The sequence below is a fragment of the Schistocerca nitens genome, chromosome 1, assembly GCF_023898315.1.
Source record: "Schistocerca nitens isolate TAMUIC-IGC-003100 chromosome 1, iqSchNite1.1, whole genome shotgun sequence".
NCBI lineage: Eukaryota > Metazoa > Arthropoda > Insecta > Orthoptera > Acrididae > Schistocerca > Schistocerca nitens.
This window is the reverse complement of record NC_064614.1, coordinates 1,188,894,441-1,188,913,329: the sequence shown is the minus strand read 5'-3', so window position 1 is coordinate 1,188,913,329 and position 18,889 is coordinate 1,188,894,441. Positions and strand designations below refer to the sequence as shown.

General features: G+C 45.5%; 1 protein-coding gene and 1 pseudogene across 1 annotated transcript in view; one reads left to right on the top strand and one right to left on the bottom strand.

Moving 5' to 3' along the window:
- Positions 1 to 18,889, bottom strand: part of LOC126239291 (estradiol 17-beta-dehydrogenase 2-like) — a 206,157-nt gene that overhangs the window by 109,242 nt on the left and 78,026 nt on the right. The window contains exon 3 of the mRNA XM_049947850.1: positions 14,765 to 14,986. Coding sequence (XP_049803807.1) covers positions 14,765 to 14,986 — 222 coding nt within the window. The remainder of the gene's footprint in view (positions 1 to 14,764; positions 14,987 to 18,889) is intronic.
- On the top strand, positions 10,890 to 11,007 carry LOC126209573 (5S ribosomal RNA; annotated as a pseudogene).

Genomic DNA, 18,889 nt, shown 5'->3' with positions numbered 1-18,889 from the left:
TCCCCACACCATGATGCCGGGTGTTGGCCCTGTGTGCCTCGGTCGTATGCAGTCCTGATTGTGGCGCTCACCTGCACGGCGCCAAACACGCATACGACCATCATTGGCACCAAGGCAGAAGCGACTCTCATCGCTGAAGACGACACGTCTCCATTCGTCCCTCCATTCACGCCTGTCGCGACACCACTGGAGGCGGGCTGCACGATGTTGGGGCGTGAGCGGAAGACGGCCTAACGGTGTGCGGGACCGTAGCCCAGCTTCATGGAGACGGTTGCGAATGGTCCTCGCCGATACCCCAGGAGCAACAGTGTCCCTAATTTGCTGGGAAGTGGCGGTGCGGTCCCCTACGGCACTGCGTAGGATCCTACGGTCTTGGCGTGCATCCGTGCGTCGCTGCGGTCCGGTCCCAGGTCGACGGGCACGTGCACCTTCCGCCGACCACTGGCGACAACATCGATGTACTGTGGAGACCTCACGCCCCACGTGTTGAGCAATTCGGCGGTACGTCCACCCGGCCTCCCGCATGCCCACTATACGCCCTCGCTCAAAGTCCGTCAACTGCACATACGGTTCACGTCCACGCTGTCGCGGCATGCTACCAGTGTTAAAGACTGCGATGGAGCTCCGTATGCCACGGCAAACTGGCTGACACTGACGGCGGCGGTGCACAAATGCTGCGCAACTAGCGCCATTCGACGGCCAACACCGCGGGTCCTGGTGTGTCCGCTGTGCCGTGCGTGTGATCATTGCTTGTACAGCCCTCTCGCAGTGTCCGGAGCAAGTATGGTGGGTCTGACACACCGGTGTCAATGTGTTCTTTTTTCCATTTCCAGGAGTGTAGTTCGGCTTATGATGAGACAGGGACGTCATTCTCTCGTACTAGCCGTCAGGTTAGAGGTACCTAGTTTGTAGGACAGTCTGTCTATGACGTTACGCAAGAACTGATTTTCTCACATGCCAAGTGTGTACCACGAATGGCTGGATTTGGGAAAGACCACTGCCGCCAACTTACACAGTCGTCGGCAACAACATGTTGATGGTAAGGTTCACTGACGATTACAGCGAATTATTACAGTGAATGATTTGAACAGATACCAGGATGTAATAAAAAGCGTCAAAATACATTAAAGGAAAGCAGTAATTGAAACGTAAGTGAGAGAAGTTTATAGCCTATGCCAGATATTATTCGGTCCGTACAGTGAGCCAGCTGTGAAGGAATCGAAGGAGAAATTTGGGAAGGAAATTTAAGTTCACGAAGAAGAAACAAAACTTTGAGGTTTGCCGCTAGTTTTGTAAGTTAACAGTAAATTTGTGGCTGTTAGAACAGGATGGATAGAATGAAATGTTCTCGGGTTTCCAACCGCGTCAATTGCAAACCTCTTCATGGAGAATTTTGAGGATATTGCCAAAGATACTGCGCCATTGAAGCCAAAGTGTTTCTTTCGATACGTTGACGACACGTTCGTCATTTGGTCACACGGACGCGAGAAACTAGACGAGTTTTTGGAACACCTCAATGGCATCAACGGTAATATCCAGTTCACTATGGAGGTGGAAAAAGATAACGCATTGCACTTCCTCAACGACCTCGTCCACCGTAAACGAAATGGGTGCCTTGGCCACAGCGTCTACAGAAAACCCACTCACACAGACCTGTACCTGCATGTCATCAGCCATCATCATCCAGCACAGAAGCGCACAATATTACATTGGTGCATCGTGCAAGAGTAATATCAGACGACGATAACCTGCCCGATGAACTGAGCCACCTACGCAAGGTTTTCAGGAATAACGGCTACAGCGCCCATCAAGTGAAAGAAGTGATTTCTGGGAAATATCAGAATAAGACCACCGACGAAGAGCAGGAAAAGAAACTTGCTTTGCTGGCATTCTGTGGCTCTGTGTCCGGCAAGATAAGCCGGCTGTTGAAAAGACACAAGATCAAATCAATCTTCAGGCCTCCAACGAAAATCCGTCAATTACTGAGACCAGTTAAAGACGCAGTAGGTCTCAGAATACCTGGAGTCTACGAAATACCTTGTGAGTGTGGCCAGAAGTATATCGGACAAACAGTGCGCACTGTGGAACAACGCAGGAAAGAACATGAGAGGTATTATCGTCTACGGTATCCAGAGAAATCTGCGAGCTGAACTTGCGTTAGAAAACGGTCACCACATAACATTTGACCTCTGTCGTGGCTCGCACTAACGGCTTCTGGGGCAGTTTAATAAAGGAAGGTATTGAAATAAAAACTAACGCAAACACACTCAACAGAGACGGTGGCTTGCAGCTCAGCGCTGCTATCCAGTGATCGCGCGGTTGAAGAGGGTACATCGAAAGCCGACTCAAAACATGCCCATATATGGCAATGTCACGGGCACCAGTGACGTCACAGCCGGCAGCTAGCGTATATAAGGGCGCACCAACAGCCCACTGGCAGTCATACCACTTGACAATGGCCAAGGAGTGCTTGGCCGAAAGCTCGTGTAGTTTTAAGCAATTGACGTGGTTGGAAACCCGAGAACATTTTATTCAATATTATCGCCGCAAGACTCTGCATTCAGGAAGGACAGAGTCTTTAAAAACTGTTAAAAATGAACGTTGACAAAATTGATTAAGGAAACCAGGCACTCAATGTAGTAGATGAGTTTTATTGTTTTGGGAACGAAGTAAGCACTATGGTCGAAGTAGAGAGGATATAAAAACAAACTGGCGATAACAAGAAACGCATTTTTTGAGAAGTGAAATATGTTAACATGAATATAAATTTAAACGTTAGGAAGTATTTTATGAAGGTATTTGACGGAAGTAAAACGTAAACTACAAACAGTCCAGACAAGAAAGAAACACTATTTCAGAAAAAAAGGAACGACGTATGAAGGAATTATGCGATGTTCATAAACAGACAAACAAGTTAATACAATTTCAGAAAAAATTGAATCAAGGCAACGAGGTTCACCAATTCAGCAAATCAATAACGCATTGGTCAACTTCTGGCCCATATGCAAGCAGGTATTCGGCTTGCCATTGACTGATAGTTGTTGGATGCCCTTCTGAGGGATATCGTGCCAAATTCGTCCAAATGGCACCTTAGATTGTCAAAATCACGAGATAGTTGGGAGACCCTGCCCATATTGTTCTAAACGTTCTCAACTGGGAGAGATCCGGTGACCTTGCTGACCATGGTAGTGTCTGGCAAGTACGAGGCAAGGGGGAGAACTCTCGCCATGCGCGGGTGGGTATTATGTTGCGGAAATACGCTACTGGCCATTAAAATTACTACACCACGAAGATGACGTGCTACAGACGCGAAATTTAACCGACAGGAAAAAGGTATTGTGATATGCAAATGATAAGCTTTTCAGAGCATTGTGGCGACTTCTACAATGTGCTGACACGAGGAAAGTTTCCAACCGATTTCTCATACACAAACAGCAGCTGACCGGCGTTGCCTGGTGAAATGTTGTTGTGATGCCTCCTGTAAGGAGCAGAAATGCGTACCATCACGTTTCCGCCTTTGATAAAGGTCGGATTGTAGCCTATCGCGATTGCGGTTTATTGTATCGCGACATTGGTGCTCGCGTTGGTCGAGATCCAATGACTGTTAGCAAAATATGGATTCGATGGGTTCAGGAGGGTCATTCAGAACGCCGTGCTGGATCCCAACGGCCTCGTATCACTAGTAGTCGAGATGACAGGCATCTTATCCACATGGCTGTAACGGATCGTGCAGCCACGTCTTGATCCCTGAGTGAACAGGTGGGGACGTTTGCAAGACAGTTCCGCGACGTTTGCAGCAGCATCGGCTATCAGCTCGGAGACCATCGCTGCGGTTACCCTTGACGCTGCATCACAGACAGGAGCGCCTGCGATGGTATACTCAACGACGAACCTGGGTGCACGAATGGCAAAACGTCATTTTTGCAGATGAATCCAGGTTCTGTTTACAGCATCATGATGGTCGCATCCTTGTTTGGCGACATCGTGGTGAACGCACATGGGAAGCGTGTATTCGTCACGCCGTACTGGCGTATCACCTGGCGTGATGATATGGGGTGCCATTGGTTACACGTCTCGGTCACCTCTTGTTCGCATTGACGGCACATTGAACAGTGGACGTTACATTTCAGATGTGTTACGACCCGTGACTCTACCCTTCATTGGATCCCTGTGAAACCCTACATTTCAGCAGGATACTGCACGACCGATGTTGCAGGTCCTGTACGGTCCTTTCTGGATACAGAAAATATTCGACTGCTGCCCTGGCCAGCACATTCTCGACATCTCTCACCAATTGAAAACGTCTGGTCAATGGTGGTCGAGCGACTGGCTCGTCACAATACGCCGTCACTGCTCTTGATGAACTGTGGTATCGTGTTGAAGCTGCATGGGCAGCTGTACCTGTACACGCAATCCAAGCTCTGACTCAATGCCCAGGCGTATCAAGGCCGTTATTACGGCCAGAGGTGGTTGTTCTGGGTACTGATTTCTCATGATCTATGCACCCAAATTGCGTGAAAATGTAATCACATGTCAGTTCTAGTATAATATATTTGTCCAATGAATACCCGTTTATCATCTGCATTTCTTCTTGGTGTAGCAATTTTAATGGCCAGTAGTGTACAAGCCGAGGAGGGCTTCCAACGAAGGGCAATAAAACGCGGGTTAGAATATCGTCGACGTACCATCGTGTCGTAAGGGTGCCGCGGATGACAACCAAAGGAGTCTTGCTATGAAAAGAAATGACATCCCAGATCATAACACCTGTTTGTTGGGCGATATACCACCGCTGTCTGGAGGGTCTACGGACACGGTTTGGGCCTGGAATCTCATTGACTGGAGTAGAGTTGTCTTCAGCGATGAGTCCCGCTTCGAACTGAGCCCCAGTGACCAGCAAAGACGAGTCTGGAGACGTTCCAGATAGTAGTGGGAAATGGCCCAGCTGTCGCCCGCCATACGGTCCGACAAACAGGACTGATGTTCGAGGATACCATTTCCTTTCATATCAGGACCCCTTTAGTTGCCATCTGCGGCATCCTTACAGCACACCGGTACGTCGAAGATTTTCTACACCTCATTTTGTTGCCCTTCACGGCAAGCCATACTAGGCTTATACTTTAGTAAGATAATGTCCGTCCGCACATGGCGAGAGTTTCTACAGCTTTTCATCCTGCTTGCCCCTCTTCTAACAGCCGTGTACCGCAAGTCTCTAGAGGAACAGAAGGTTCCAAATGATTGGAAAAGAGCACAGGTAGTTCCAGTTTTCAAGAAGGGTCGTCGAGCAGATGCGCAAAACTATAGGCCTATATCCCTGACATCGATCTGTTGTAGAATTTTAGAACATGTTTTTTGCTCGAGTATCATGTCGTTTCTGGAAACCCAGAATCTACACTGTAGGAATCAACATGGATTCCGGAAACAGCGATCGCGTGAGACCCAACTCGCTTTATTTGTTCATGAGACCCAGAAAATATTAGATACAGGCTCCCAGATAGATGCCATTATCCTTGACTTCCGGAAGGCGTCCGATACAGTTCCGCACTGTCGCCTGATAAACAAAGTAAGAGCCTATGGAATATCAGACCAGCTGTGTGGCTGGAGTGAAGAGTTTTTAACAAACAGAACACAGCATGTTATTCTCAATGGAGAGACGTCTACAGACGTTAAAGTAACCTCTGGCGTGCAACAGGGGAGTGTTATGGGACCATTGCTTTTCACAATATATATAAATGACCTAGTAGATAGTGTCGGAAGTTCCATGCGGCTTTTCGCGGATGATGCTGTAGTATACAGAGAAGTTGCAGCATTAGAAAATTCCAGCGAAATGCAGGAAGATCTGCAGCGGATAGGCACTTGGTGCAGGGAGTGGCAACTGACCCGTAACGTGTATTGCGAATACATAGAAAGAAGGATCCTTTATTGTATGATTACATGATAGCGGAACAAACACTGGTAGCAGTTACTTCTGTAAAATATCTGGGAGTATGCCTACGGAACGATATGAAGTGGAATGATCATATAAAATTAAATGTTGGTAAGGCGGGTGCCATGTTGAGATTCATTGGGAGAGTCCTTAGAAAATGTAGTCCATCAACAAAGAAGGTGGCTTACAAAACACTCTTTCGACGTATACTTGAGTATTGCTCATCAGTGTGGGATCCGTACCAGATCGGGTTGACAAAGGAGATAGAGACGATCCAAAGAAGAGCGGCGCGTTTCCTCATAGGGTTATTTGGTAAGCGTGATAGCGTTACGGAGATGTTTAGAAAACTCAAGTGGCAGACTCTGCAGGAGAGGCGCTCTGCATCGCGGTTTAGCTTACTGTCCAAGTTTCGAGAGAGTGCGTTTCTGGATGAGGTATCGAATATATTGCTTCCCCCTACTTATACCTCCCGAGGAGATCACGAATGTAAAATTAGAGAGATTCGAGCGTGCACGGAGGCTTTCCGGGTGTCGTTCTTCCCGCGAACCATACGCGACTGGAACAGGAAATGGAGGTAATGACAGTGGCACGTAAAGTGCCCTCGGCCACACACCGTTTGGTGGCTTGCGGAGTATAAATGTAGATGTAGACGTAGATCATAATTTGGTCAGCAAGGTCGCGGGATCTCTCACCAGCTGAGAACATTTACAGCATTATGACCGGGGCTCTCCGACTATCTCGGAATTTTGATGATCTAACGTGCCAGTCGGACAGAATTTGGCATGATACGCCACAGGAGGACATCCAAAAACTGTGTCAATCAATTCCAAGCAAAGTAATTGCTTCCGTAAGAGCCAAAAGAGGACCAGGGAGATAATTTCTTGTTCAGTTTGTGAAGCTCTTCGTCCTGAATAAATAGTCCAGTTTTTCTAAATTGTAATTATTTGTTTGTTTGTACAAGTACATCACAGCCACTAATTTCCGTCCCATTCTGATAATTTCGTCGTGTTGTGTCTTTTTTTGTCTTAAAGTGCAGACGTAGTAATACTGCAGAAAGACTCTGGTGATTCGATTGGATATGACGGGTAACTAATGACGAAGTACTGCATGGAACTTGTTGTGACTGACAATTCGCAATTTTTCGTAAACACACCTTTTATTGATGTAAGTTCACAAGGTTGATGACTGAACAACAAACGAAAGGTAACGATAACGATGCCAGTAAAAAGTTCACTTCTAATTTTCCACAAAGGTTCGTAGTATGGTAACACACACACACACACACACACACACACACACACACACAGTACACAGTCCAATACAGAGACGAAGACGTAATCTTCAATGGTCGTAGTACACAAAGTGGGCATCCGGCGTGAACTGAACTTCGAGGCCCCTAAATAGCTGTCTCCAGCCAATCAGGTTTTGGCGTAGTGATACTTCCTGCAGGCCGTGGCTCGAGCTCCCCCTGCAGGAAGTAGTGCTTGGAATGTCTGTTTCCATTATCTTGTATGTAAATAGGCGGTGTTTACCATGGTGCTTTTGGTACTCCTTGGGCATAGACAACCTCGTCCTCTGTGGTGTAATATGGGTTGCCGGCAATCAGGGACTACCTTGGCTCCGGTATTACAGAACTGTGGAGGAAATAAAGGAATTTGTGGAAGAACTTAACTGTAAGAAATGATCGGTTGATTGGATACATCAAGGAATCGTCAACTTGGTAATGACAGGAATAGTGGACAGTAGAAATTGTAGAGGGACAACAGTAAGGTGCAAATGCATGTAGACTCCAATAGTTGCCCAGAAATGAAGAGCCTTGAACAAGACAGACAAGCGTGGAAATTTTATAGTTTTGTATAATTTATTTTAATTGCTGGCACTTACATTTGGCTGCCACGTAGTGACTAAGAAAGGTTGTGTTACCACAATACTGAATTATACGTGTACATAAAATGAAGCTTATTTAGTTACTTAGGGTTTTACGTTTTAGCAAATTTGCAGTTTTAAATACTTGGAAATAGGAACTTAAAACTAATTAGTAAATAGAAATGTGTGAAATGAACAACTTATGTGTTAGGAAGATAGGAAGACAGGAAAGACATCAGATTTCTAGAACGCTACCAATCATGCTGTTCAGAAGAGGGTGGGGCTTGCCTCTTACTCCTGGACAGCCCCTGCCCGATCTACTATACTCGCTATCTGAGGGACTTATCAATGCTTTGAACCTCAGATGGCTTGATTCTGCATATAGGTTAGGTTACTTTAAAAGGCGGCAAGTACTGTCCTGTGTTTCTAAAGTTCTCTTGCAGTTAATATTACTGTCTGACGTACTGTCCCTACTGTGACAGTCTGGTGACCATGCATTCTTCTTAATCGGTGTTGGTCGGTCTGCGCCTGAACTGCCATGTTCTGATATGCTACGACAACTACTGTTGCCTGTGTCGCTAGTATTTTCTATGTTGTCATTTGTCGCCTGTGCTCATTACCATCTGTTCTCTCGTGACTGCAAGTGGCACTCTGGATATTCTTTACGGACAGCCTTGAGATCGGCCCACGATAACTGATATCAAATTGACTTTGTGATGTCGTGTTATGTTGTGTGCATATGCTAGCCGTCTTTCCTGCAGCGGATGGTCACAGCATGTGTTCTGGGGTCCACATGTATCCACGTGCACAGTCAGCCTCCTGACCAGGGTTAGCAAGCAGCAAATGGATGGGACATCGCCCACGGCCAGCTAAGAAATGAACATATCGCGGTTGGGACGGGTAGGTTTTGTTGTGTTGGCAGAAGAGCCAACACCGTGTTACTAGAGAAGGCCGAAATGCACGCGGTTTAGTTCACGCAGGCTGGCGTGAGGAGGGAAGAACTATACTGATGTGAGGTCTGGAACATGAAAAGGAATTAGAATTCAGAAAGCGGACGGAATTAGTTTGATAATTAACTTTAATCCATTAATGATGAACGTCGCTCTTGACGGTACATGATTCACAATATTATCAGTTCAGAATCCGTTCTTGAAGAATATGGCGCCTTGCTAGGTCGTAGCAAATGACGTAGCTGAAGGCTATGCTAAACTGTCGTCTCTGCAAATGAGAGCGTATGTAGTCAGTGAAGCATCGCTAGCAAAGTCGGCTGTACAACTGGGGCGAGTGCTGGGGAGTCTCTCTAGACTAGACCTGCCATGTGGCGGCGCTCGGTCTGCAGTTCACTGAAAGTGGCGACACGCGGGTCCGACGTATACTAACGGACTACCACCTAGCAAGTGTGGTGTCCGGCGGTCACACCACAGGTTTCATCATCAGCTACTCCCAGATTGGGGGGAACAATGCATATACCACATGGTCCTTTTCGCAGTTGCCCCATTTCCTTTGCCTCGAAGTCACTAACCCGAAGAGCTGCATCACAATAGTGTTCTGGAAGAAGGCCACAACATATTAGAGTGAATGCACAGGCCACACCACAGTAAATTACTCACCAATACATTGCTGAACGACAATAAGTGTTGAGCAGCGACGCCATTCAGAATGACCTTCTTGCTGTGAGGCAAAGGATCTCCAGTTCACACATGTAATTTTCTCACATCGTATAACTCGGTACAGTGATTGGTGTGGGCGCAGCAGCACCGCCAATGAACGCTCAATCATGGGAAGAGATTGTGTAGAATGATGAGTCACGGAGCACACTGGTACACCGAATTGGTAGGACATGAGTGCGCCAAAAGCCACATGGGACCATGCTTCCCACTTGTCAACAACCTACAGTAAGGGCAGATGTCAGTACAGATTTCTGGGTCCTGTATGGAATAGGATGTGAAGTTTTGTATGTCGTGGGAGGCAGGGAGGAGTGCGTTTACGAGCACAGGATGTCAAAAAGCTGTACCAACATGTTACACAGAGCAGAGTATTCTAAATTGTTTTGAGAAAAGAAATCAATGGTTGGAAAATGAATATTTGAGATGGTACGAAGCTGGAAATGCACAAGATTCATTAATACCCTATCCAGCCACATTATCGTGACCACCTGCTGAAAGGCTCAACAACCACAAATTGCAGAGCAGGCTCGTGCGAGATGGGCAGGATGAGACTCGGTGAGTTCTGAAAGGTGTGGAAAGAGATGTGGAACCATGTCAACTCCAATACTGTGGCCAGCTACTCTAGGTTTCTCGGGTGAGTATCCAAGGTGCGGACAGCATGATCGAGGTGGTCCTACATATTCTCGGCTGCGTTTAAACCCGTGGAGTTTGGTGGCCACGGGAGTTTGGTGGCCACGGGAGTTTGGTGACCACGCATGTACAGTGCGAGCTGTGTGACACATTACATTGTCATACTGGTAGATGGCATTGTGTCAAGGAAAAAGGAACTGCTTATAGGGATGGACATGGTCGTCAAGGATAGGTGCATACTTGTGTTGATCCATTGTGCCTTCCAGAATGACGATTTCACCCAGGCAATGCCTCTCGCCTGAACCATTCCAACGATTGTTGCAGGGTGTTCACTTTCAGACGTTTCACGTCATACACGCCGTATGTCCGATGGAGTATGAAATGTGATTCATCTGAAAAGGGCACCTGTCGCAACTCAGTGGGCGTCCAGCTGCGGTATGGGCGTGCAGACTGCAGCCTTCATCGTCGACGGACAACAGTCATCACGGATGCTTCACAGGCGCCTACTGCTGACACACATACACAAGAATGGTCGCTGAACCGTCGTTGAACAGACAGTGCTGGCAGCCCCTTGGTTTCATCTGGGCGCTCAGTTGCTCAGCAGTACCACCTCTATTCGTCCGTACACATCTACACAGCTGTCATTCACCATTGTCATCTATGGCCTGTGATGAACCACAGTTGTCTCGGTTTTGGTTTTGGATAGTGTCTTTTCGCCATGCATGGTATACTTTAACCACGGCGGCACGAGAGCAACTTAACAATTTAGCCGTTTCTGAATTGCTTTCTCCCTTGGCTCAAACGCCAGCGGCCTTGCCGCGGCGGTAACACCGGTTCCCGTCAGATCACCAAAGTTAAGCGCTGTCGGGCTGGGCTAGCACTCGGATGGGTGACCATCTGGTCTGCCGAGTGCTGTTGGCAAGTGGGGTGCACTCAGCCCTTGCGAGGCAAACTGAAGAGCTACGTGATTGAGAAGTAGCGGCTCCGGTCTCGGAAACTGATATATGGCCGGGAGAGCGATGTGCTGACCACACGCTACATCCTGTAACGCCTGTGGTCTGAGGATGACACGGTGGCCGGTCGGTAGAGTTGGGCCTACATTGCCTGTTCGGGAGGAGTTTTTTAGTTTCTTGGCTCAAAAGCCAATTTTGAGGCGGTGATCATGTTAATGTGTATTGACCATGAAAACCTAATTTTCTGCCAGTTCATTTGGTGTATGTTATCAGTTGTTAATTCGAGATGCGCTCCAGTAGTTGCAGAAAACTGTACTTCTTGTTTTGTTTTGAAGATAAGAAATTAAAAAAAGGAATAAATGGTGTTTAATGTCCATTGTGCTACACTTTCAGATGTCTGATACATCGATTACCACGAGGTCCCGAGGCGGAAGCCATTTGTCCTTTGAAATTGATCGTAGTTAGTGAAAAACAATAAAAACATCTGGTTTGATCGCCGCAGAGCTTTACTAGGTGGGATGGCTAACTGCGACTGTTAAACTGAATCACCCAGCCAGCTATTGGTGTACCTACAATTTAACGTGGTCTCCGAACCATGGTGCATTAGCATTTTTCGCTTAAGAAATATTGGCAGAGCTAAAAGAAATGACACATGTCACCTTAAAATCCTGTTACTGATTGGGAGTCGAACCAGAGGTCTTTGAATCCAGAGTGTTGCACATAATCATGGGGAGTAAGTGGTTTTTACATGATGATGTGTAGTCCTGTTTTAGTATTAATGTTTGCTAGTAGTTGGCTATCAAACAACGACACTGTTGGACTGGAAAGGTGAATCAGTTCCAAAGATATTACCCAGACTTTCACTGGTGATCGAACCCCAGAGATCGGTTGGTGAGGTCCCAGTAGTTTGTCTCATTTTAGAACAAACAACATGTATATCTGACAGAGAAAAGGGAGATTTCGTGCACATTTTTAAATTCACAGATTGGGAGTGATGGTTCTTGATCTGAACAGTTGCAATGAACTAAAGTGGTTGATAAAAAACATAAGGTATTCGTTTCCAACCATTAATTTCGTTCCTCAAAGTTCACTGTTTAGAAATACCTACCATCTGCATAACTGCGATCGTAAAGTGGTGCACCCAACGTAGACTGATTTGTTTTACTTCTCTGTCATTTTATATACAGCAGAGTGTAACTGCTCTAAAGCTGTATACGGTTTTAAAATACAGTTTTCTTAAACAGATAATAAACAAGAAGAAAGTGTTGTTGATTTAAACAAGTTTCTTAATGTGGGAACGATTATTTCTAGGTAGTCATTGTGGCATCGATGCTAGACGAGGTGACGATATTAATGCTTCTGTAAGCCTTTGGAGAATGCCGACATTCGTTATAGTGCCAGCTTATTTCATATGGTGACAATGTTTTCTTTCAGAAGTCTCGGAAGCAACAAAATGTAGAAACTTCAATCACAATAAATATTTTCAACAGCCGTAAGTGGAATGACTTAATTCAGTAACTTGGATAAGTCAAGAACATCTCTAGGTAAAAAGCTGAATAGAATGTGATCAACAGAAGTAAATAGGAAGCTAACGAAAGAGGTTGTACGAAAGAATCATGTTTGATTCTGTGGGCTGGCGTAATGAGACAGGATCTGATTGCACTCGCGATAGAGATTTGGTGCAATAGTATTAGGTGCAATAGTATTAGGTGCAATAGTATTAGGTGCAATAGTATTTGGTGCAATAGTATTAGGTGCAATAGTATTAGGTGCAATAGTATTAGGTGCAATAGTATTAGGTGCAATAGTATTAGGTGCAATAGTATTAGGTGCAATAGTATTAGGGATACTTGGTACGATGTAAGTGCGATGTGGCAAGAACAGCTAAGCGGGAGACAGTGAAATATGTGTAGACTGGATCCTACTAGACTGGGCTATAAACTCTATGGCAATATAATGCCACGAGAAAAGTCAGTTTTTAAAGATCTTATCCGTGTACGACATGTCCTTGGCAGATATTAATTACTATTAATAAAACTCTCAGCCACGGCGTCCTTTAGAATATACACTACCGGCCATTAAAATTACTACACCACGAAGACGACGTGCTACAGACGCGAAATTTAACCGACAGGAAGAAGGTGCTGCGATATGCAAATGATTAGCTTTTCAGAGCATTCACACAAGGTGGCGACACCTACAACGTGCTGACACGAAGAAAGTTTCCAACGGATTTCTCATACACTAACAGCAGTTGACCGGCGTTGCCTGCAGAAACGTTGCCTCGTGTAAGGAGGAGAAAAGCGTACCATCACCTTTCCGCCTTTGTTAAAGGTCGGATTGTAGCCTATCGCGATTGCGGTTTATCGTATTGCGACATTGCTGCTCGCTTTGGTCGAGATCCGATGACTGTTAGCAGAATATGGAATCGGTGGGTTCAGGAGGGTAATACGGAACGCCGTGCTGGATGCCAACGGCCTCGTATCACTAGCGGTCGAGATGACAGGCATCTTATCCGCATGGCTGTAACGGATCGTGCAGCCACGTCTCGATCCCTGACTCATCAGATGGGTACGTTTGCAAGACAACAACCATCTGCACCAACATTTCGACGACGTTTGCAGCAGCATGGACTGTCAGCTCGGAGACTATGGCTACGGTTACCCTTGACGCTGCATCACAGACAGGAGTGCCAGCGATGGTGTACTCAATGACGAACCTGGGTGCATGAATGGCAAAACATCATTTTTTCGGATGAATCTAGGTTCTGTTTACAGCATCATGATGGTCGCATCCGTGTTTGGCGACATCGTGGTGAACGCACATTGGATGCGTGTATTCGTCATCGCCATACTGGCGTATCACCCATCGTGATGGTATGGGGTGCCATGGGTTACACGTCTCGGTGACCTTATGTTCACATTGACGGCACTTTGAACAGTGGACGTTACATTTCAGATGTGTTACGACCCGTGGCTCTACCCTTCATTCGATCCCTGCGAAACCCTACATTTCAGCAGGTTAATGCACTACCGCACGTTGCAGGTCAAGGGCCTTTCTGGATACAGAAAATATTCGACTGCTGCCCTGGCCAGCACATTCTCCAGATCTCTCTCCAATTGAAAACGTCTGGTCAGTGGTGGCCGAGCAACTGGCTCGTCACAATACGCCAGTCACTACTCTTGATGAACTGTGGTACCGTGTTGAAGCTGCATGGGCAGCTGTACCTGTACACGCCATCCAAGCTCTGTTTGTCTCAATGCCCAGGCGTATCAAGGCCGTTATTACGACCAGAGGTGGTTGTTCTGGGCACTGATTTCTTAGGATCTATGCACCCAAATTGCGTGAAAATGTAATCACATGTCAGTTCTAGTATAATATATTTGTCCAATGAATACCCGTTTATCATCTGCATTTCTTCTTGGTGTAGCTATTTTAATGGCCAGTAGTGTACTACTAGTTTCTGGGAATTCATTCTAAATCTTCAGTCACTTGATAGTGGAAAATTACAGCCACGTAACAAGGTATAAGCTATCAGCTTCAAAATTTATTTAAAGCGTGGCAGCAGGTAAAAGGAATTGCGGTAGTTTTCCACCATAAAATCCCTCAAGATTGTGGATTAATACTCCGAGATTAGTAGCATTTAAAAAAGGGCACTGTAGTCTTCTTGACTGAATTTTAAAAGTGTTTCATATTTGCAATACCTTCCCGTTGTTTCCTGATACCTGTGCCTGATGCGTCCTGGAGTGCCGCCTGTACGGAGACGAAGGCGTCGGCCACCTGCTGGTCTGAGGTGACATCTAGCGGCAGCACGCGTAACCTGGAGGAGCAGTCTGCGGCGAGTCTGCGCGCACCGGGAGTCTCAAGGGACCGGCAGCCGGCGAACACAGGCACACCCAACGCGTCCAGGCGGCGCGCCAGTTCGTGCCCGAAGCCAGAGCCGCAACCTGCGCAGCATCTCAGAACTAGAAAATATGCCGCTCCTGACTGCCAATATTTGCATTCACAAACATTTCACAACTACCAGACGGAAATTTTCACTCTGCAGCGGAGTGTGCGCTGATATGAAACTTCCTGGCCGATTCAAACTGTGTGCCGTACCAAGTCTCAGGACCTTTGCCAGTATTAGTCTGCCAGGAAGAATCATATCAGCGCACACTCTGCTGAAGAGTTTATGATGATGATGTTTGGTTTGTGGGGCGCTCAACTGCGCAGTCATCAGCGCCCGTACAAAGCCCCAATTTTTACACAGTCCAATTGTAACACAATCCAGTCCAGCCGCTGTCAATGATGATGAAATGATGAGGACAGCACAAACACCCAGTCCCCAGGCAGAGAAAGTCACCAACCCGGCCGGGAATCGAACCCGGGAGCCCGTGATCCAGAGGCAACAATGCTAGCCACTAGACTACGAGCTGCGGACCTGCTGAAGAGTGACCATCCGTTCTGGAAACATCCTCCATGCGGTGAATAAATCATGTCTCCACAATATCCCTCTTTCCAGGAGTGCTAGTCTCACTAGGAGAATTTTTGTGATGTTTGGAAAGTAGGAGACGAGGAACTGGCGGAAGTAAAGCTGTGAGTAAGGCTTGTGAGTCAGGCTCGGGTAACTCAGTCTGCAGAGGAGTTGCCAGTGAAAGGTAAAAGTCCCGATTTCGAGTGTCGGTCAAGCACACAGTTTTAATCTGCCAGGAACTTCGATTGCCCACCTTTTTTTCCGTTGTAATCTGTCAAATGGTTCAAATGGCTCCGAGCACTATGAGACTTAACATCTGAGGTCATCAGTCCCCTAGAACTTACAACTACTTAAACCTAACTAAATTAAGGACATCACACACATCCATGCCCGAGGCAGGATGCGAACCTGCGACCGTAGTGGTCGTGCGCTTCCAGACTGAAGCGCCTAGAACCGCTCGGTCACACCGGCCGGCCGTTGTAATCTTTATGGTAAACTGTGCATTCATGTCGAAACATGGTCATTTCCTCAATTTGGAAACCTATCTTCCTCATTACCTCTCTTTTATCACGTCCAGTAGGACATGCAGCAAAACTCCATCGCATCGATACTCCTGTAATGTGACCAACAGAAAATACTGACTGCCTTCATGTAACTCAAACGACTCATTGAAAACATAAAATCACATGCGCACTCTGATCTAAGTCTATGCGTTCTCAATACTACGATGCACGGCGAATGTCTGTCAGGTCACCATACAACCTGACCTCACTAGACATGCTAGCCTTGCACCGTGTAGCTGGAAAGAATACTTAACATCTTCCGACGCCATTGGACATGCCATATTGGAATGTCGTTCATTTGTTTGCAGTGCGTGAAATCGATTCCAGTGTGGCCCTCCAATGCAACAAAATGTTGGGCCATAGCTTGTAATCGCTATAAAATTGACTTTCTCATTAAATGCTAGCAGAGCCACTCTAGTCAACCTCCAAAAAGCCACATAATCTTACTATCACAATAAACCTTGAAAATCAGTCAGGCAGGATTGGACCAAAACGTGTCTGGTAGCGAAATGTAAGTGAGTGGTAAAAGTGTACAACACATTTTTCAGCGACCATAAGGCTTCGAAACTTTTCACTATTGTTAATGAAGGACAAGCAAACACTGTACTAAAGTAAAAAAATGCAACAATTTTCATTAGAATATCATAAACTACATTAACCTATTATTGAATAGTTAAGATTTGCCTGCTGTCAAAGGAATTGGAAGGCTGAATACACATATCAACAAAAAGTATTGCAGCATTTTGATAGTGCCTTCCCTCTTAAGGTGGCAAATATTAGAGCAAGAAGAATGCATAATCATATGTACATAAAAAGTTATACAAGTAAATGAAAGATATCTGGGACATTACACAAATCAAAATGGATAAATAAAATAAAACAAATAAGAATCCAGTCTTGTTACACACACACAAAAAAGTTACAGAGTTTAGTGGAACTGCAAACACATTCAACAGCTACTTCACTGGAATATCTGAAAATTTCATAAAAACGAATTTCAGTGAGAATCAGGAGCTAATAGAAAACACGACCAACACTTGACATTGGTAATGTCGATTATGGGGAAACAGTCAAGGTAGCCAAAGAATAAATAGCCACACGTTCAGTATGAATTTCTGGCAAGTCAGGACCCATTTTGCACCTATCTCTCCAAAAAAAAAAAAAAAAAAAACTGAGCTTTTCACTAATCTATGTAACTGGTCACAGAAATGACGCATCATTCCGGAAGTGTAAAAAACACATGAGGAAACGTAAGGAGACTGTGAAACTGCCATACAGCTCCAGATAGAAGTGCCTAAAACAACACACACAGACAAACTGACCTAAACAACCATGTTACACAATTTTTACCCGCAGTATCAAGAAGCATTCATATTTTTCTTAAGAGCCATGACTAGAAGCTACGTCATGATCACGTGGTAAAATTACGATACATAGACGACGAATTGTAAGGCTAGAGATATAGGTGCATGCATTAGTCTGTAATCTTGCGACTCAGTCTCCATCCTGTCATTAGACTTGTTGAACTTCGCTGTCCCAGTGGGGTTTCTTTCCACGATACAATGGTTCAAATGGCTCTGAGCACTATGGGACTCAACTTCTCAGGTCATCAGTCCCCTAGAACTTAGAACTACTTAAACCTAACAAGCCTAAGGACATCACACACTTCCATGCCCGAGGCAGGATTCGAACCTGCGACCGCAGCGGTCGCGCGGTTCCAGACTGTAGCGCTTAGAACCGCTCGGCCACTCCGGCCGGCCACGATACAATGAGAATCTTTCACATCCCCTCTTCAGAATAATTGCTTATGAATGATAAATAGTTATTAGTTGTATATCCTTGCCCAAAGCACCTGAAAATCTGAATAAATTCCTGAAACGAGGCATGCAAGTGATACATAATTATAGATTCAATGCCTAGTCGTAAGTACTTATTTGCGACATACACTGAGAGCAGAGAAGCGTGGTGGAACCGAAACGTATTTTAACATATATAGGTATTTGTTGTAGTGTTAGATCATTAGTTTAGCAACGTATATGGGAACGTAATGTTTCTGCCAGCCATAGCTACAGGCGCATAATAAAACGTTTTTCCCTGTCCTGGTTCTACAAGAGGTATCTGATGCCAGTAACATGGCTAATGAATTGATTAAACGAACAGTCAGACACGTAGAAGAGTAGCGCAGAATTACAGTAGGTTGTTTGTGCAATCAATTTCTACTTTAAATAATTAAAACTATGGACGCGCAGTGCATAGTTTCATAATCCATTATCGCTCCTGATCGTCTTTTTCTCTAAGTAAACTATCGATGTGTGGTACTGCCTACTACTGTTAACGAATAACTACAGACTTCCACATCATGTACACACCTAACTAAAATATAACACTATTGTATTCTGATTTTAGGCGTCATAAACGAAAAAATGTCATGATCAACCAATCAACATATGTGGTCGTATTGCCTCCCAGTAGACAAATTGCAGAACGACTTTGGGACTACATAAACGAAAACTTTAATGGATAATGCTCTAAATCTGATCGACACATTGCCTGCTTTACGTACCAGGGAGGCGTAGTTTGTTCTACATCTTTGCCAGGAAGACGGCAGACATCCACAAATGTATAGCTGTTGTTTACATTTTCAGAATTACTGTCTGTAGAATTTTCCATATTCTTAGCAATAACACAAAAGCTCTGGGTAGGTATTGTACCCCTTACTGATCCTGAAATATGATTTGCATACGACGAACAGTCAGCCATGTGTACAACATAGAATACCACCAAGATAGAGTCTACAGCAGGGCTATCAGCATCACTATTTGGTAGTTCAT